The sequence below is a fragment of the Athene noctua genome, chromosome 6 (genome assembly GCF_965140245.1).
Source record: "Athene noctua chromosome 6, bAthNoc1.hap1.1, whole genome shotgun sequence".
Classification (NCBI taxonomy): Eukaryota; Metazoa; Chordata; class Aves; order Strigiformes; family Strigidae; genus Athene; species Athene noctua.
In genome coordinates, this window is record NC_134042.1 from 28,566,497 (window position 1) to 28,587,619 (window position 21,123).

The following is a 21,123-nucleotide window of genomic DNA, read 5'->3' on the forward strand; positions in this document are numbered from 1 at the left end:
GCGAGTGGCGCGGCGCACTGCACTGCACTGCCGGGGCGGGGCCAGCCCAGCCACCCCAGCTCCCAAGATGGCGGCGGCCGGGACGGTGCGGGCGGTATCACGCCGCTCCAGGACGCTTTTCGACATTTTTGTGGCCGAGGTTCCGTGGACGGTATCGAGCAGTGAGTCTGCGCCACCCCCCTCATCCCCCACCGGTGCTAGAGCTGGCGCGGGAGGAGGCGGCCCCGCCGCGTGTACCGGCAGAGGCCGAGGGGACGGGGCCTGTGTAACCAGTTGTGCATTTCCCCCACAGAGGAGCTGAAGGAGTACTTCTCTCAGTTCGGGTCAGTGCAGAGGTGCCAGCTGCCGTTTGTGAGTATCCGCTCGTTCTCCAGGCCACTGTTCGTGTCTTTTTGGTAAAACGGGGAAGAGCCGGCGGCCGGTGCTCGCTAGGCCCCGGCAGGGTTCGCCCTGCTGCTGGGGCCCTGCTGCGCTCCCTCGGAGCTGCTTTCTGGAATCCTTCTGTACTCTAGTCAGATCTTCGGTGCTCTTCAGACTTAAGTTTCTGCTCCCATTGGGTGTCGCTGCTTGTCTGCGAGCTGTAGGCCTCACTGAAGCTTCGTGGAAAGAGCTGTAAAAAACACATCTCCCAGATCCAGTTGATACTGCCATGCCTGAATAATTAACCTGAAAGTACTTTGAGCTTCTCTATTGTGTTATCTTTCTTCTGACAAAGAATAAAAGGCTTATGTGCCTGGTCTCACTGGCCTAAAAATTTTAAAGGTGTGTGTATGAACCTTACAGTCCTTTTCTGCTGTGGGTTCATATCCATCCAAAGTGGAGGGCTAACACAAAAACCACAAGCTCAAGCTATCAGCTGTTTGTGCCCCTGCCATTTAGATTATTTATCTTCTGAGCATGTAGATCAGGGATAATAGTATATACTGCAGTTTTTTAAGAGATGAACAGCCAAAGAAAGGTGTTCCTTTCCCACTGTTATGGATAAATTGCAGGTTATTGCTGAATGAAGTTGTCTGCTTGTGTTTCTCTGTGCAAAGTAATGGTCTGTTAAATTAAGATCAGTGTGTTAGAACATAAGTTAGTGAGCTGATGGGCTCACTATCAGTTGAGGACTAGCTTGGAAATGGAGAAGGGTAGTTTGAAACAATCTGGTTATTTCTGAATGCTGAAGTTTAGGCGTCAGCCTGCCACTCTTGTTCCTCAGGCCCAGGACAGAAGACATTGCTTCATTGTGAAGGCTGGCAGCTTACTATAAAGCAGCTTCCACCACCAACTAAAGCTAAACTGATGATACACATGTGAACGTTTTGATTCATTGATTACTTTTAGGAGTAAAACTGCCAGGGGTACAAAAATCTGCCAGCAGCATAAGACACCCTAATTAAGACATCACTGTGATACTGAAACCAGGAGTGTGACCACAGTACCTTGTGGGTGAAAACTTCACCAGTGTTTTGAAATGCTGCTAGTCATGCCTGATGATCAGAGTGGCAGAGCTGTTGTGAACTCTGGGGATCAGAGTTGGGATAAAAGGCACTTTGGTAGACCTGGCTTTTCTGCATTATCTCTTCTTCATTGACAACTGTCTTCTGATTGGCAAATTATTCTTAAAAATGTATTTTTTTCTTCAGTGCAGTTAGTGCTTGTCATCTTGAATTGCAGCCTGCTTTCTTAGTATCTTAAGCAGCTGCTTTATCTTGCTGAATGCTCTTCAAGTACTGTGGCAGGCTCATTTTCACATGGGGCAGATATCTGAATGTCAGTTTTGTCGTGACTGGCCTAACAGTAGGTAACTAGTGGAGTTTGCAACAACTGGCTATGCATTATTTCAGTCTTCAACTGTAACTTAAAATCTTAAATTTTATTATGATTGCTGGCCTCACACTGGGAAAAGGGAATGCAGAACAGTCTCTGCTAGGCCCCTGCATGATGTCTATGAGAATAAACGTCTTAAATGTTAAGACTAATGAAACAGCAAGTGTGCTAATTTCTCTGATAACTTCTGAATCCTTAAACTGAATATGCATAGAAAGTTCTAACTGCCTATGCGAGTATTTGATACAGAAATTGTTTTTTTGTTTTTTTTTTGAACTGGTAACTAGGACAAAGATACAGGCTTTCACAAACGTTACTGCTGGATTAAATTCTCAACTCCAGAAGATGTTCAGAATGTATTTCAGAAGGACTCCCACATACTTGAAGGTGCCAAGGTAGCGTGCCAATTCCTTTAATGAAGTTATGTAATAAGTTTAGCTCTTTAACTTTGCCTTTGGTTGGACACAGTGGCATAAAAGTACTGCCATACTCATTCCAAGTGATTGAAGCATTTTGCCACTAATGTGCTTTTAATGTTTTAAATCATTAAGATACTCGCTTATTCCCCTCAACTCCACTCATTAGGATCTGAGATCATATATAGAGATCACATAGAATGCAGTAAAACTGTTCAGGAACTGCCATACAACTCGTTATTTGTAATACGGGTTTTTGTAGGTGGATTTTAACATTCGATCTGGATGTTACATAGCAGGAGGAAGATGACAAAAGAATGTAAAGCTAAGCTTTGAACTTTGAAAATTTCTTTTTTTTCAGTTACCATTTCATACAGGAAAAATCAGCTGCTTGCTTTCATGTGTTCAAGATAACCTTAAATTAGCTTTAGTGTAGCTGGGTTTTTTTTAATTTCTGTGTTCAACATTTTAAATGTTAGTAAAGAAAAATATGACACTTTGGCAATCAGAGTGCATAGTGTATGGTATCAAGAGACTGTACACCATCAGTTTAAAACCTTTGGTCTAGTACCCATACAAAGGCATCTGTCACTGATCAGTTAAATGATACAGTTGCCTGGCTCTAGCTTCACTGCAGCAAATAAACAGCAAAGAAATGACCATGGTCCTGCTTTCCAAACATTTAGGATGCAGTGATGTTAACAGATAAGGATAAAAGGACAGTGAATCAATGGCCCAAAGCCATTCATAAATTAACAAGTCTCATGACAAAAATAATTAGAATCTTGTATCTAGTGTGTTGACTAAATAAGTGCAAATCGCTAACTGCTTCAGCTGACCTTGCTACTCAGATCTGGTAGTACAAAGGGACAGCATGAGCAACAAACAGGCTGGTATAACAGACACAGTTCATTTCTTTGAAAAACTAGTAAGAATTCTTCACTGTCCTGACATCTAGTTTCTCCTTTTGAGATGGTATAAGTAAATGAGATTTCAGGGATGCATTATGTTGATTGATAAAGTATTTTGCTTGACATGGTTCATACTATTGGAGAAACCTTCAGTGGTTGTGGTTACTTCAATACCTATTCTTAAGAAGACCTGACTTTGAGTTACAACTGTGGTACAGAAATGAAAAGAGAAATTAAGGAGTGATTTACTGCCTACAGTCTTAAACAGGCAAGCCAGGCTCATAAATTGGGCTGAAAATAACGAAGATGTTACCTGTATGCAATTACCAAGATAAGTACTAGGAGTAGCATAGAGGAGTATTTAGTGTCAATTTCTTGGAAATTATTTTGCTTTTTATTCTTGAAGCTGTAAGATAGCCACATCCACTTAACCGGAGGACTGTACTCAAAAGAAGTGCAAGAGCTAAGAGGCTTTATGGTGAAATAAAAAGTAGAAGGCAGGCAGTAGGTAGCTTTCTTCATTTCTTCAAAAATACAAGTTTTCTGGAAGCAAAACACATCAGCACTTCTGCCAACTGTGTTGTAGGCTAGGTTTAGACAGTTACCTTCCTTTAGTTCCACTTGAAAGCACAAGCTTTTAAGATGCATTTTGCCAATACAACTAGTAATTGCCATAGAAATTATATTCAACTTTCCTGTCAGGAGCTTAGCATTTGTGGTTATGGCTTATGAAACTGAACCCGTTATAAACCCATCTTCTGCTTTCTGTATGAAAAAATGAAAAATATCAAGCCTTCTTGCCTAACTAATTTGAATAATTTCCATTGTTTTCAGCTTACTCTCAAACAGCAGTCCCATAGAAGACACAGCCAAAGAAAGAATCAAAGCAACTGAGTGGTGGAAGGTGGCTTTATTTCACTAAATGAAAAGAAACTAAAATAAAGATTACTGAGAAACTATGAAGGAGTATTTGTTTTAAAACCAAATCCAGCTGTTTCCCCTCTGTGTTCAAATAAACTGTATAGCCACACTAAAGAAACACTCCCTAGCATCCATTACAGCATAAAGACAGTAATTATATACAGCAGGAAGGCTTTTAACAGATGAAGTAAAAGCTTTAGCTACCTACAAAAAGTAAAGCTGCAGGAAGGGGCTACATTCTTACCCTGAGATGCTGGGAAACAGGGAGCACTTGCTAAAGAATAAATTCCCTTGTGAAATGTTTCAGAGTGGTCTCTATTCCTCCACTCTCCAGGGGTAGCTGTCCTATGTAGAAGAATTAGTGTGTGTGTATATATCCACACAAGCTGTGAACTGCTGCATTACAATGCCATCCCCCTACATACCTCTGATCTTGCAAAAGGCATTTTTAATAAGTCCAAGCTTGTAGTCCATTTCTCTACCTCTCAAAAGAGCAGAGGCATTCAGTCCTTCCTCCTCTTTTTGCTCTCATGCTCATGTTCCTTAGGGCGGCTGCTATCTGATGGCCGTTTAGAACCACCATGTTGCTTAGCTTCTTCCAGAAACTTGTCCAGACCAAATGGATCCTCCTCAAATTGAACTGGTCCATCTCTACCCCTCCCTCTGGTATTACGATCTGAGTTAGAAAACTCTTTGTCAGGAACAAACCTGCAGGAGGAGAAGTGATACACAGTTGACTGTAACTTCACTATACTAATTAATATTTCTTAACTTCATTTTCTTACCTATTGGTCTTTATTCGAGCCTCTAGATCATCGCCATACATGTCCTTATCCACATTTTTACTTGGCCTGTAGATGTTTTGGGCCATATCCTTGCCACTTCTCCAAGGCTGGTCATAAACATTATAGATTTCATCTTCTCCTCCAGCAAAGCCACTGTCCATACCCTGTGAAGAACAACACAAATGAGTCTGCAAAACTTCAGCTGGTTTATTTTAACATCAATACACACTGATGTCACACAGATACACAAAGATACAAAGATGGCATTGTGTGAATTAATACCAATTTCAATTTGAGTTCAAACACTTCAACAAGGGTATGAGTGGTTTGGGATTAAGTCCAAGAGAACTTTGGGATTAAATCCAGAGAACACGACACAACCATTACAAGCCTTATCGCAGACACTCCTACTCTTCTAGAAAGCAACACGAAGGATTACAGGCCATTCATATCACAGAATAATGGATCATTTCAGTCTGCCCTGCAAGTACAGCTGTCTGTAACAGCCAAAGACAACCATACAGAAATGTATATTATTCAGAATTTCTGGAAGACATTTAAGCTGACTGATACAAATCACACAGGCTTATGTAAACTGTGAAAGTAGAAGTGAAGTGCCTGCTTGTTCACTTTTCATTCATCAGCTTTCCCTTCTGCCTGCAAGTCTTTCATTGGAGACATGAAAAAGAATGATTGACAAACTGTAGGTCTATTCAGGGACTTTCTGAAGCCTCATCTACTTTTTCATCTCTGAACAGTATTAAGTTCAGGGAAAATAAATGTTGCTGTTAACTATTTATATCTTCAGAAGGATTTTTAACATAAGCAATAATGGGAATAGAAAGTATTTACGTGCTTCTCTCTGCACAGATTTCTCTTATTCAGTCAGTACACTTGTACAAAAGAGGAAAATTAGGCCAGTGCAGCTTGAAGGCAAAATAGCTTCTTTCTCCCCACTTCCCAGTAAGAAAAACCACAACAAAAACACTTTAATCCAGTTATATGTTCAAAATATTCAATTTCTGTTGCACCAGCTATGGATAAAGGAGATCGTTTCCTAAGCAGTTGAGACTTCTTTCATGTATCCACACCAGCCATACAAACACGGTCTCTTTAGTATTCTAGCCACACCCACTAAGGAAGGATGAATATGTTCTCATAGAAAGCTACACAGCTATGAAAAGGTATTTTTACCTTGCTCTGGTTGAACAGCCTCTGGTCATACTGGATTTCATTGGATGGCCTGGGGTTGGGTACCCCGAGGGCAATAACTTCACTGATATCTCTGTTCTCGTTTCTCTGCAGCTTTGACCTGAATTAAAAATTTCAAGTTTTTTTAAGTTAGTAAACCATATTTGTTGACATGGTCAGCTGCAACCTGATCCTGTATTAGTTGCTAACAATTTGCATCAGGAGCCAGATTTTGACTGTTGTCCTTCTTTACTAGGCAGCATCTAAAATTTGTCTCCTGTCAAAGAAAACATTTGGCAAAGTTATGTTCAGCTGGGCATGACATTTAAATTTGCTTTCCACTATCTGCAATTTATATCAAGCTGACTTGGTCTAAAATGTCATAGGTATTTTTTGCAAGAACCAGTGTAATTATATTCTGGGAAGGCCAAGCAATCTAATTTTAAGGTATTGGAGATCTTAAGCCTCCAGAAACAATTTGTGCTCAGAAATCTTACTGGCTTGGGTAAACAAGATACTTCAGCCTCCACTCATAAATCTAAGCTTACTTCAAATTAACAGCTTCAAGAAACAAAGCCACTAATGATACTCTGGTCCCACTGAAGTAGGATCGAGGTTTCAACCTTTGCTGTAAACATGTTAATTAAATCTGAATATACTCAAGTTCTGCTAAAGAAAAACCCACCCAAAACCACCAACCCCCTCCCGTCCTCCATTCACATGGAAAATTTTATATTTATAAGAGAGTACTGCAGTACGCTAGTAAGTAATACCATTTCATGCAATGAACAAACAGTGCTTCATAGCAGTCATACTCCACAAGGTAAAATTCAGGCACTCACATCAAGTGAAAGGAAGCCCAGTGTGATAGTTTTGCTAGTGGGGAAGCCAGTGCCAGTACAGGAATAAAGCAGCTTTCTTCTGTGACTCACCTTTTGTCAGGGGCTGCCCTGGAAAGATTTCTGTCATGCTGTCTCTCTTTGCGCCGGTCATGTCTGATTTCATCTCTTTCTCTAGCTTCTCCATCCTCTGAACAAATGCAAAATTGCTCATTATAGACAAGTATTTGAAGTTTTAATTAACTATGCCACAGACACATGCACAGCAAGTCAATTCAGTATTCTTTCACAGAACTGACCCTTGGCACTTATTAGTGTTACAGTTTAAACAAACTGAACACATGGAAAAACACAGCATTCTTACACCACGTGCAATTAACTGTCCTTAACAAGACAGTTAAAGCATACATATCCAACAACTATGTCTTCTCAGCTTTGAAGAACTTAGAATACTTGTCCATCTAGGAATTAATATCCTAAAACACCTATAGATCATCAGATCATACTTTTATCTCTAAAGTGTAAAAATACTGTTCAAACACACAAGCATTTAAGTACTTTGAATAACATTCTGTGACTATCAGAGAACCACTCAGGTTGGAAGGAAGTCTCTAGTTTAACTTCCTGCTGAATTCAAACCAGGTTGCTCAGGTCTCTGCCCACTCAGGCAGAGAAAACCTCCAAGGACAGAGATTGCCAGCCTCCCGGGCCAACCTGTTCCACTGCTGTTTGTTCTCCCAGTCAAGTTTTTTTTCCTCACATGTAGTTGGAACTTCCCTCTTCAAGTGTTGACCACTGTCTCATTCTTCCACTGTGCAACTTAGTGAAGAGCTCTGATGATCTTACAGATACGGGAGGCTCCCTAAAGCCACATCTTCTCCCTGTCAGAACAAGCTTCATTTTCTCAGCATCTCCTGACTAGGCAGGTACTCTAGCCTCCTAACCATTTTGATGGCGCTCCGCTGAACTCATTCCAGTTTATCAATGTCTGTCTTGTACCTGGGGACCCATAACTACACACATATTCCAGATGCAGTCTAACAGGTCATCAGTAAAACAATGTGATTTACTTCCCTTGATCTACTGGTTACATTCCTGCAGATTCAGCTTAGTATGCTCTTAGCATTACTGCTGCCAGGGCATGCTGCTGGCTTACATTTAGCATACTGTCCACTCGGACTCCCAGGTCCTTTTCAACAGAGCGGCTCTCCAGCCAGCCAGTCCCCAGTCTGTTGGAGAAAGGCTAGTCCTTCCAGCTGCAGGATTTGGCACTGTATGACTATAACCTCCACCTCTACAAAAGGCTAACTGCTCTAAGTTCAGCATCTTGATCTCTGAAGTACCATTTCAGTCAAAACATAAGACTTACCACAACGGTTCTGATTTAGTTAGCAGGTTTTGGGCCTACTGGCCAACAGAACTACAGTTCTGCAAGACCAGTTATAACAGTGCAAGAGACAGAATACTGTATTTACCATCTTTGAAAACTTAAAGGTGGTTTAGTTCTTGTAAATGAAGTTGATCTTCATCTGCAACAAACCTTTTCTAAAGAAAAAAGTTACTTTAGAACAGTCCATGAAAGCCATTACTTGCACCAATCCGTTAACAACTCTTAAATTCTCAACAATGTCCTAAACCTGTATACACTGACATACTGCTGTGAGGTTCAAATCCTGATCCCATCAAGTAAAGACATAACGAACATGCTTAGAAATTACAGTTGATATTTAGGTATTCTAAATTCTCAAGTTATTTCTTCAAACCCATACTTCAGAGAGTGCTAAAAAAATCTCACTGCATCTTAATAACAAAGAAATGTACCTTTTTCAACATGGGTTTTGATCCCTGCTCTTCTCTCCCTAGCTTTCTGAGCCATTTCTCGGAGCTTTTCCTCATGTTTCTCCTTTTCTTTCTGAGCCATCTTTCTCTCCACCTGGGCACGCATCTCTACTGCCTCACGAGCCTGCACACATAAGACACAGTTAAAGAGACAGGAAGCTAGCACCTGAGATGCAAGCAGATCTTCCGTCATGGACTTATCTGTGGAAGTTCAAAGACATAGAGCCACAGAAGTTAGAACTGAGAAACAAGACTCATAACCTCCAATAATTTAACCCACACTGAGCCACCGATTCAAAGATATTGGGGCTAAGACCTTATTTCTTATGTTAGTCAAGAAACAGGACAGATCAAAAAGCTATAGCCTATTCACAGCTGATTTTCCTAAGAAAATAAACATACAAAGAAGGTAAAACCACAGGGAACAAAACAGTTTAAACAGCCACCTGACCTTTCTGTCAGCTATGTAGAGAGCCTCAGCAAGCTTGGCAAAGTTTTCATTAATATGAACAGTCTGCAATCCTCTGCCATCTGCAGCCAGACGCTTATCTAATGGAATGGTGTAACCCTACAGTGGAAACAGAGATAGTTAATCACAGAAACTAACATTCTTTGTAATAACAAACATTATTACATTTATTGTGTAAGAGAACAAGAACACACACAAAACTCACAGCCCATCATTAATATGCCTCAATGAACCTCCTTTATATATACTTCAAATTCATAGCAGGTATCTCAAGCTTCACTGCAATTCCACACTCTCCCCAAATCCCCACCACAATTTCCCTTCAAGGTACATCTTTGTGCAAATGACAGTTTTTGACTGATAATGCCCACTCTTTGCTTTATGTTAAGAACTACAGAGAATAACTTTCCTAGTCTCTAAGCTGTTTTATCATTTACACTTAAAAATTGTTTTCTCTAAACTGTTTTCATACCTGTTAAGAGGTTAGCTGATTCAAAATGAGAAAGTAAGGGGCAAGGCTACCAGCAAGAGACACTAAAGGCTAATTTTGCTTTCAAAAACTGAAACCTAAAATTATTTATAGATGATATTTTAAGATTCTTTAGCGAGCTCTACAAAATTTTTGCTTTGGTTTTAGCATCTGTAACCTAAAATTTGATCTACTAATTAGCATCAGTCCCAGTTATACAGCTGTGTTGGGGTAGAAAAAAAAAAATAACATCCAAACATGCAGCTTTTCCTTCCTCCATTTGAAGAGGCTGCCTCACGACAACAGCTTAGTAAGTTTGAGAATGATTAAACCAGTTACTGCAGCAAATTATAAATTCTCCCTTTTCTCTGAACAGAAACTTACTGGGTGATAAAAATCAAAGGGACAGGACATACCTACTCAAACAAGGAATAAAAATAGCCAAGCTCTAACCAGTGATGAAAATTAATTAGTGCAAGAATGCACCACAGAGAACTTTCCAGAAATTTGGACTGCAGTATTAAAAAGAAACATGCTTGGTTCTCTATGAATTACCCCTCCCTTTTTCAGTTTAGACAGCTTTACTTCATGAGTTCCAGAGACTTTGGTTTCAGATTCCACACACATTATGGGGATTTTAAGTAATGTCATTTTCTCCTCTCAAAAAGCATAATCTCTGCCATGAAATAATATAGTCTCTCTCAGTTCTACACTCCTATCAATATGGCAACCCTAATATGCCAAACAGAGAAAAAAAGATGTACAATCATGTGTTCTCCATGCTACAAGCAGCCAGTTTCCCTAACTCTAGAGGTTTCAAACCAGTATTATCAAGCTTAAATCATTCACAGAAGTCTCCCAGTAGGGTGAAACATTAGAAAGATAAATTTATGACAACTTAATTACCTTTGCATTTTTCCAGTTTGAAATGCATGGAGGAATCTTCCACTCTTGCTGCTCTTTCACAGTCATCTGATTTAAAAGAAGCAAAGTCATCTTTAGATTTATAGCACAAGAAAATACTGTTTTCTTTCTCAAAGGCAGCTATGAAACTATGGAAATAGAGTACAAAATTCAGGACACTGCTACAAAAACCCCTAACTCTTCTTCACAGCAATAAGATGTTCATTTCTGCACCACACCTTTGCCAACACCGAATAAGGTCACAACAGCTTTTCAGCCGTCCTCTTAAACTTTCATCATCACACAGGCTGAAACTCACAGCCAGCTTGTTAATCTTTGCACATTTAATGGCAGTTTGAGTTGTAGGAAACTGATAAACCACCACTACACTCATCTCTCAAAAGGAGCTAAACCTTAACAACACAAGTTTAATAGTATTGTCTGAAAGCAGCAGTGTACCAAGGCGAAAGCCTCAGTCAACTCATCCATGCCATGAATAAATCCAGCAATGAAGCCCCGCATAAAATATGAGAAATCTACTCAACCTCTGACAAGGTACATCGGAAGAGAGCTACTTTCAGAACTGTCCAAATGAAAAAAACAAGACGACAGCACCGGGCACCAAGTTTATCACTTAACATGACATCAAAAGAACAGTAAGGAAAAGGTGCACAGAAATGAACTAGAATGAAGAATTTGAGAATTCATTTATCTAGAATTCAAAACTGAAAACAGCTATAGCATTTCATACCTTTCTACTAGGAGAGTGCATTACAGGTGCTGGAGGAGAAGGTGGTCCACGTGGAATCTTCTTGTTAATTCTGAACAATTAAGAAAACAGTTATAATCAGCATGCTGTAGGGAAATACACTTCAGAATCTTCTATTTGCCAAGAAGTAGTTTTGAATAGTTACTTGAATCTTGGAGGCTCCATAGGGTCCTTCTGCATTTCCACCATCCGAATAACTCTCTGTTTTGCTCCAGAGTTGAAGGCAACACCTTGCTGAGATGGTGTGTACCTGAAAAAATCAAAGCACTCAGTACTCTGCACACACCTAGATATTCCTTGCCTGCCTCTATTTTTACTCAGTTCACTGCTCTAGTCGCATTTTGATTTTATCCACGTCAGTTTAAGACTTTTCCAACTGTGAATGCCAGGAGCAGGTAACTGCACAGAGGACACTGGACTGAATGCAGAGAATCAATTACACCACACAAAATGTATCTTCCCAGGGCTATATTCTCCTGTTTCAACCTAGATTCTAAGTAGAAGAAACAAACGAACAGAGTACACAGAGCATATCACAACACTCTTTACCTATGTCTGTGAATCACTGGTGCCTACTTACTGGTTATTAAGAACCTCTTCACATACTTTTTTTCAGAATTCACCTCAGGCCAAGTCTAAAACTGCCATGGAATTCTGTGTTTGCATCAGAAAGTCTTCATAAATGAGTATCAATCAGTCTCCTAGTAATTCCGATTCTTTTGAGTTGCTCATTTTACATGAGGGAAGACTCTGTTACATACCTTGTCTTGAAACTCCCAGGAAAGACTCTGTTTTCACGACAGCATCATTAATAACACTCCCTGACAGATCTATATTTAGTTGCTAAAACAATAACCCCTTCACAAAGTGCCACAACTCATGACATGTTAAGACATACTTCAACACACTTCAAACGAGGTTGTTATTATTAGTGGGTTAATTCAAAAATACATAAGCCAGATTCATACTACTTCTGGAAGAACAGAATTTAAGAGAAATTTGTTCTCAGAAATTCAAGGAACATCCCCATTTTAACTGACTTTTATACATAACACCACCTTACACACACACCAGCACTACATACCGAATGTACTGTGCAGGAGCTAGCTTGTCAGCTGCTCGAACTGGCATGGCTGCTGCAACTTTTTGGGAGACTGATTTCTCCAAGGCTGCTCTTGTCTTCTCTGTTATCTGAAGACAAAAATACCACAGCATGCATCTCATCACATGTGCAAGACATACAATATACTACCGATAACGAGGCACATCAGTGCATATAATACCTCTCTAATTGCCTCCTCGTCTGGTCTTTGCAGTTCAGGATCATCCACATTCATGACCTCTTTTGGCACAAGATCTGTGTATTTGCTGTAAATAACCTGGAATATAGTATATCTTATTATTAGTACTGGCAAACAGAAATAAATGTACATATATCAAAGGAAATGTTTCAGGCCTAGATTATACTTTAGGTACTAATTAAAACTTGCATATAACTAAGTACATTACAATTACACATTCTTCAATGACTTCCATAGAAGAATATACTCTGGACACCATTTTACAGATTGAATAATGAAAGAAAATAATTTCATTAAATATAATTATGGAAATCACTCTCAGAGCTGGGATTAGAACACCAGTTTCCTGCTTCCCTTTCCTACTCTTTCCTTTTTCAGGGTCCCCAAGACAAAGATATCCACATTTATACTTCTGTTTTCAAGTATTACTGAAGAATTTGATACGAGCCTTTTTCAGCATCTAGATTTTTAAGATTTCATTATGTTTGCTATTTTATTGAAAAAAATAAATGCTTGAGAAATCTATTCTTGACACTTTCCCTTATATAGGTACTTCAGTCTTCGTACAACATGCAGCTAGCTGTCAGTAACTTTAAGCCCCAAAGGTAAATACAGGGAAAGAACACTGTCAGTGGCTACAGGGAGAAATGAATGGTATTGCATTAATGCTTCACACTTGTCCAAAAAATAACATCAGAAAGTCTTAGTCCAAAGGGCTAAAAGTCATTACAACTATTATTTCAAGTTCATTATAAAGTGCATGCCCAACTATCAAACTGACCCTTAGCCTCAGCATTAATTTGTCACATAAGAGCCATTTACTGCTTCTCAGCCTTCACTCCTAAAATTTTAATCCTTTGAATTAGTATCTATAATATCCTAGCTTCTCAGATGCTGAATGAAGGACATCTGAAGAGCAGTGTTCCTCTAAGGTAATTAACTCTAAGTCCAAGTGTCTTTCTGCATGAAGAACAAAGTACGCTGAAAGAGCTCAAAATATCCCAGAAGACACAAAAGAAAATAAAAGTCGAAGAGTTGCTCTAAAAAACAGAGTACACTTGAGGTACAAATGAGCTATGTGAACTATTTAAACCCTAAAGTATTGCATGCAAATGGCAAGGTGCATTAAAGTCCATAATATAGATTAAACTAGCCTGAAAATACAAAAATTTTTGTCTCCATCAAAAACTTGATACACACGTTCTAATTGGAATCCTTTTTTTCAGGTGATGTAGACAGGCAGATAAAGATGTTGCACTGTGTTATTTTTCAAGATATGCACCTTATTTTAACAGTAATATTGAGATTCTATTAATCTAAGAGGAGAGTCATTGTTTGAATCTGTAGTATGTCCATCCACTACAATTTTTCATCTACAAAATTTAAAAGGAAACATCAACATGTTTCAGATATTTCATTTTGATTGCTACTGAAAAGCAGAATCTCCTAGACAGAATCTAAATGTTCAATTTTTAGTACAGCTACATGATTCCCTCTCTGGCTTTAACAAGCAGCAATTAAAAATCTGCATGCCACTGCCATCACGAAAAGAACAATCTTACTTAACTAGTTGTGTAAGATACTGTAGCTCATGGTAGGATTTACAGACATCAATCACAGAGTTTCACAAGACACCTGATAAGGCACCAAGTGCCTTGACAGAAATTCCTTAATTTGTAACACGTAAATCCCCCCTCAACATATTTTATTCTATATATCCAGAGCAACACTGTGCAGTGCTCATCAATCCTATGTGTAAATGAAGCTACCATCAAGCACTGCAGAATGAATTCCTTCCTTGTCAAAGTATGGTTTCTCTATATGAAGCATATAACATTTCAAAAGTCATTAAAATTACCTGGTTGTAAACCTGGCACACACACCAGAGAAAAAAATTGGTGATAAGCTCTCAAACCAAGCTCTACCACAACGGCAAATACATTATGAAAGAACACTTTTGATTATTTCTATTACATTCATGTTCTCTTGACCTGTTCCATTGCTGTGACAGGAGTTCCTTCAACCATGGAACTACTCTCCTTGTAAATGTTTCAATTTAATTCACAAACTTGAGAAAAAACTGTAGGGTAAGATTTGTAGTTCTTTTTTTCCTCCTTTATCACCTAAGCCACAGCCTTGGGCCACCAAGAAAAAAATCCAATGCCTGCACATAAAAATCGTCCTTGACAGGAAAAAGTAACGGACCTAATAGTTCCAATCCTTGATTTCACCCTCTCTTCCATCTTAATAAAAACACAGTAAGCAAATATATGTCCTTACTTTCCTAACAAAGGGACAGAGCATCAGTCTCACCAAAATGTATAAATTACTGAGGCCTTATTTTAGCCTGGCTTTTAGCAATGTGAGTAGAGAAAATATTGGAAGAATCTATAGCAGCACAAGAGCTAAATACACAGCTAATGTTGGAAATCCTTCATCTGGACAACCAGATGGAACTCCATCCTCAGACCCATAAGGTCATGCGTCCAGGTTCATCAATGTTATCCAGCATCTCATGTCTAGCAGACTTTCTGCCAGCCCCAGGCAGGAGGCTTGTCAGACTCTCTCATTTATGTCAGCATTTTTCAAAGAAAATTCTCTGAAGTAACTATTTTTTAAACATGTAAAGGAACATATGCAAGAGAGATGAAACACTGCAACAGTAGAAACTGCTGACAAGCCATCTAGACATAGGGTCCGGGTGATGGAACTGCAGCCTCTACAAGAAGTCAGAATACTAAATTCAACTCAAAGAGAATCCATAAACTGTAGCAAAAGCAAAATTTGCTTCTTAACTGACCAAACAAGTAGCTCACAGAATAGGATCAGAAACTCCCTCTCATTTCTGTCAGGCTGCTAATTATCTGTTTCTCTTAACAGTAAGTATTAAGATTGAAGAAATATTTGAATTACGACTGCAGCTCTCAGGATAATTAAACTTCTGTATGTAATCCTACTAACACTGTACTATCAGAAGCTTTCTCTTACAAAAATATTTCACATTATTCAGCTCAACACAGATCACTAAAGAACTGTTCCTATGACAATTCTGCTGATACTTTTCTCTCTCCTGCAAACAGATCAAGCAATAGTAGTTCTGTTACTTCTAGTGAAATTGTTTCAAATATCTAATTTTCCCCCAGTTTTACTCCCCCTCAAATTACAATACTTAATCTTTAGCCTCAGCATTTACATCCATCTGGATGCAGTCAGAATCACGCTGACCCAGAAGGCAGAGTTTAGGGTTAGAAAACCCTAATTCTAGTTCTACAGAGCCCCATTTTGGAGAAGCCACACATCTCTTCCATCCTGGTAAGTACGGCTACAAAATGAAAATATTACTGTTTCACGAATCAAATATGACGAACGTTAACAGCTTCAATTTAACTTTACCTGTTCTAAGTATTTTCCTAACTCCTTATTTTCCAAATAAGGCACAGTGAAAGATTAGTCATTTCTGCCTAAAGACTACTATGGTTTCTAGTTCTTTTTCAAATATAATAGGTCCCAATCTGAAGAGTTCTATCATATGCAAGTTAAGTCCTACAGGTAGGTAAAGATATATTTGATAAGTTGTAAAAATGAGGTTTTAACTACACAATTTTTTTATTCTTCCTGTTTGCCCTACAGCTTCCCCCAAATCAGTATGATTATTGCTTCTTGTCTACTGGTTTTTATGCTTTGGGATAAGTCAAATTTCTATTTAGAATCAAGTATTTGGTATCAAGTACCAAATATTTGGTTACAAAATTCCTGAAGCATAATTAGTATTTCAGAACCTTCCTTTTAACAAATAATTCAAGACACTTCATGAAATCTGACAGAACCCCAGTGAAAGTCCCCTCAACAAAAATATTGCCACTGCTGCTGTTACTGAATAGTTTGACTACTTTCTACTACATAACAGATTGAATCTGATTTGCACTCTTTTTTTTCAAAGGTACTGCAGTAATTTATGAGGCACAGTATGAGGACAGAGAAGATGTGACACCTTTGACACTCAAGACCATTAGTTAAATGTAAAATCCTATTGGCATTACCTTTCTGCAGCTTTGGCAACTGTAGGATCAATTTAAAACGACAAAAATTTATCTGTTGAAAAAGACAGACTTGCCCTGAGACTGTCAGAATGCTCACCCTACTTTTTTGTTTGAGAAGTTCACCTTCTGTATTTCTGTTTAGATAGGTTTTTCCCCTTTCTCATTTGCAGTAAGACATAGAGCATATTACATATCCAAAAGCTTTTCAAGGCATCCTTAATTAAAGCAGAAGTAGTCAAATTATTTTGGAAACAACTATTCATATCTATCAGCTAAAACACCCCTGGTAGTTAACCCTCTTTTAAGATATTCTTTGGGTTACCCTATCCTTTACAGGAGATGCTTGCTATAAGCAGCAAGCTGGTCATACACTTGGTCATGCCTCAGCAGTTTTCAGCCCCCAACATCCACTTAAGAGAATTGAAGTTTTAATGTAGTTCACTTTGTTACATTTGAGGAGGCAAACATAAATACTCCTCAAACTGGACTTAGGAGACCCAAGTACCTGGTCTCCTCAATACTAGTTAGGAATTCCAAGACAAAGTGTCATCACTTTGTTTTTAAAAAGGCTACTGTATAGAGAAAATTGAAGTTGGTTCCCATTTAACTTGATGAGAATCTTGCCGTCATTGAACTTCACGGAAAAAATTCTGGTTAATAACCAGTAGCAATACTTTCTGCTGCAATTAAAAGGAGGGGGGGGGGGGGGGGGGGGGGGGGGAAGTATGCCCAACCATATTGAAAACGGCCAAAAGCCAAATGTTAAATTAGTAAGACAAAGGTATAGTATTCTGAAAGCTGAATTGTGTTTCCTTGTTGGTTTGTTTTTGTTTGGTTTTTTTTTTCCCGCCTGTGATCAGGCAGTTTCTGAACAGTTTTCAGTTTCTTGCCTTCACTGGCAAGCTTTCTAATGAAAGCTACTAACCTATCACGGAAGTTTTGTTTAGAGACTCTCATCATTTTTGCCTTAATGTTTAATTACGTAACAGAAGATCACACAGTGATCCCAGTCAAAATGATCACGTCTGTGTGACTTTATCGCAGTTCTTAAAATTTAAGAAAACAGGACAATCCTGGCTAATGCCAGACCAATGAGTTTAAGTATACACAATGTGTACATACACCTTTTCTAGGTATACGTGCCAATCTACATAGCTGAAGAAATATTACCTTGTCCTTTGATTGTCCTTGTCGAGCAATTGCATCGTATTTTATCTTTCCTTCTGCATCCACCTGAACAGCCAAAGCATTGGACATTTTCTTCTTTCGGCCCATATCCAATGGATACTGGGCAACATGAATTTCTGGGAAGGCACCCCCATCTCCAAAATCCTATATAAAACAGTAAAGTAGTGAATGACTGAAAGACAAAAACATGGTATAACATTTGCATGGGTGGGAAACAGAGTGAAAGAGTGGATTGATTTTAACAGAACAAAACATTGCCAGAATGCTCAACTAACTTTATTATTTTTGCTGGTAAGAGAGCAATGGACTATAGAACATACACTTACTAAAGACACTGAATTGCATCGACATCTTGCAGTAATTATTCCCCGCACAGATGCTTTATTAAATGCTGAACTTACATTAAAATGATCTCCTTTAGAGAACCACTGGAACTATTTTTTGAAGACACCTGCTCTAGCACTAATGGATCACCATGGTACAGTGTTGGACCCATCTTTACAAAAATGGGATTCAAACATAAATGAGGACAAAGCTGCTACTAGTTCATGAAATCATGGTATTTAGGAACAATGCAGGATCATACATGTAATACTGTATCAAAACATCAAAAGCATGCCTTGTTGCAAGAGCACTGGCTTGTGACTCAACAGAGCACATCTCAGATGTTACTGTCAAGTACCACTTCAAAATCCGCAATGTTTTGTGGTTCGCAGTGAGAAATTGTACTAAAAGTTTTGTAATCAGAGATATACATCTGTATTTTCCCTTCTACTTTTTAACATTTCCAGTTGAAATTATGTTAAACTGGCAAAGATTACAGCTAAATACACACAACACTGTCCATAACCCTTTTGCCACTAACATACTTAAACAATAAATATCTGACAAATTTTTAAGCTTCCTTCCAACTCTAACAATTTTCTGCCCCAACAGCTGCTATCTTTTGTTACACTAAGAACAGAATACACTTGAGTATTCTCTTCTCTAATATAAACGTGTTCAGTTATTCCAGCTGTAATCCAGAATGTGTATTTAACAAATAATGACAAAAGAACTATACAGATGTCTTTCTCAAAGGATCCTTGCATTCACAAACTGTAAGCTGAAAGGACTATAGAACTATTTCCATATTACAACACAATAATCTCTGAAAGAAAGAATCATTATAACATCCTGTTTACCACCAAATGTTTTAAGCAATCTGGTGAAGTAGAACAACTTCCCCCAACCCAATAATATATTGAGCTGTCTGCATGGAAATGCTGCATGTGGCAAGGTTTTGCACAATTCTGAGCAACACTCAAGATGTTCAAAGCTTATTTCTACTCCAGAAAATATACTTCCCCCCCCCCCATTAGCAGACATATTACTGCAATACAAATTATATATATCTACCTCTAGCACCCGTGGTATCCATCCTTTCCGGTAACCATATGGGGGAGGTTCCCTTCGTGATGAGACTAGAGCAGTCTGCCTAGATCTTTGAGCTCTGGCTCTTTCTTCTAGTTCTAGCTGGTCTTGAGACAGCTGGGTTGGAGCTGGTAAAAAACTTCACATCCATAGACAGCCACCAAAAAGAAAGACATAAAAAGTTAACACCGGTATTTTCACTCAATGATGTTCAACTATGCTTGTGTCTACTACGAAATTATTACTTTCTCTACATCACTCTATGCAGATTAAGAAACAATTTATGAAACAAGTATTGCACTCATAAACCTGAAGGAAGTAACTTCTGAGATCATAGGGGCAAAAGCAATGGGCGCTCTCTCAGCCTCCTGGAAAATTCCAATAAAAACTGATGCTAAATTAATCCACATTCACTTCATGTTTGAACAGGAGTGTGACCATGCCCATTCTCTAACAGTAATGTCATGTACCACTGTGTGTTCTTTCCACAACTATGAAGCAGAAAAAGAAAACATGTCCCAAGGACCACACCCCCCCTTTCTCTCAAGGCAAACGTTCACGAAGAAATCCGTCAACAATCTTCCCCCTTAACGTAAGCTATCTCTCGGCCAAAGCCAAGCAGTCGAACCCCAGTTTCTTACTTCCCATTTTTTCAGCTCCTCTAGACTACGGAGGCTTTTTACACGCTTATGAAGGAAGCGTCCACCTCGGAGAAAGTCGGCATTCTAGGGCAGCCACTGAAGCTGCTCCCCTGAGCCTTGCGAGAAGGCAGCAGCTTGTAACAAAGACTTCTCGCCCTCAATCGCGGTAAAGACACCTCCACGGATCCTACCACCTCCAGCTGAGGCGGAGGAGCTACTTCTTCCCGCAGAAAACACACGAAGAAGACAGAGCCCTGAGCCAACAGAAGCGCCAAACATCCCGTCCCGCCCGTGCAGAACAACGCAGGGCAGGGCAGCTCTCCCAGGCTCAACACGGCCCTCACCGCCCTCCCTCCAGCCGCGGCCCGGCCTCCTCACCGGCCGCCGGGGCCACTGCCCAGGAGAGGCCGCGGCGCTGCAGCGCACTCTCCGAGCGCGGCCTCTCCCGCCGGCCAGAGCCTCGCACAGCAGCCGAGAAGCCGCAGGCAGGCCAGAGACAACAATCACCCGAACCGAGCCAGACGGGACAAACTAAACGCACCTGGTGAGCGCCATCTTGCCGCCTACCGTCGTCTTCTCGGGAGCCAGGCCGCGGGGAAGGGGCGGCCGCAGCAACTGCGCATGCGCCCCGCCCCGCGTCCCTGGGAGTTGTAGTCTGGGTGACGTCACACCGGCGCGCTCGTGTGCACGCGGCCAAGCCGCAAGGCATCTTGGGAGGTGTCGGTTTTCCTCCGTCTGTCCTCGGGACCTCGCGGCTTCTAGCGCATTTCCCCCCCCAGGGCCGATTCAGGGCGCACGGGGTTGTGGAGTACAGCTTCGGCCGTGCGGGCCGGCCTCAAGGTCGCTGCGAGGTGTGGGCGGCTGCAGGCTGCAGCCACTCCCGGGCCTGGCAGCTGCCCCAGGCCCCGATCTGCCCCATCTTAGGGTCACAGTCTAACAAAACTCTCCCAAGCAACAGGCACGGTGTCTCCTGTATTGCGTGGCTGTCCGGTTTGGATACCTCACCAAGGCGTTGCTGGCTTCGGCAAACTTGGCTGGAGCGATGGGCTGAGGCCAACTGGAGGAGTTTAGGCCAAATGCCGGGGGCTGCCCTTGGGCCACAACAACCCCCAGCAGCGCTACAGGCTTGGGGAGGAGTGGCTGGAGAGCTGCCAGTCAGAGAGGGACCTGGGGGGTGTGACTGACAGCCCGCTGAACAGGAGCCAGCAGTGTG

The 21,123-nt window shown here is 40.3% G+C and overlaps 2 protein-coding genes across 2 annotated transcripts; one reads left to right on the forward strand and one right to left on the reverse strand.

The window, feature by feature from the left end:
- Positions 1–17: 17 nt before the first annotated feature.
- On the forward strand, positions 18–4,101 carry SLIRP (SRA stem-loop interacting RNA binding protein). Its single transcript, XM_074910028.1, has 4 exons — positions 18–161; positions 293–351; positions 2,103–2,210; positions 3,977–4,101. Exons 1-4 carry the CDS (start codon positions 68–70, stop codon positions 4,034–4,036), a joined length of 321 nt encoding a protein of 106 aa, XP_074766129.1. The 5' UTR covers positions 18–67; the 3' UTR covers positions 4,037–4,101.
- Positions 4,034–20,550, reverse strand: SNW1 (SNW domain containing 1). The gene is made up of 14 exons (XM_074910026.1): positions 20,452–20,550; positions 19,255–19,408; positions 17,839–18,000; positions 12,611–12,706; positions 12,412–12,518; positions 11,473–11,577; positions 11,310–11,379; positions 10,562–10,627; positions 9,169–9,285; positions 8,700–8,841; positions 6,972–7,068; positions 6,043–6,160; positions 4,849–5,012; positions 4,034–4,771 (listed from the first exon to the last, which is right to left on the reverse strand). The coding sequence occupies exons 1-14, from the start codon at positions 20,463–20,465 to the stop codon at positions 4,567–4,569; spliced, it is 1,617 nt and encodes a 538-aa protein (XP_074766127.1). The 5' UTR covers positions 20,466–20,550; the 3' UTR covers positions 4,034–4,566.
- Positions 20,551–21,123: the final 573 nt, after the last annotated feature.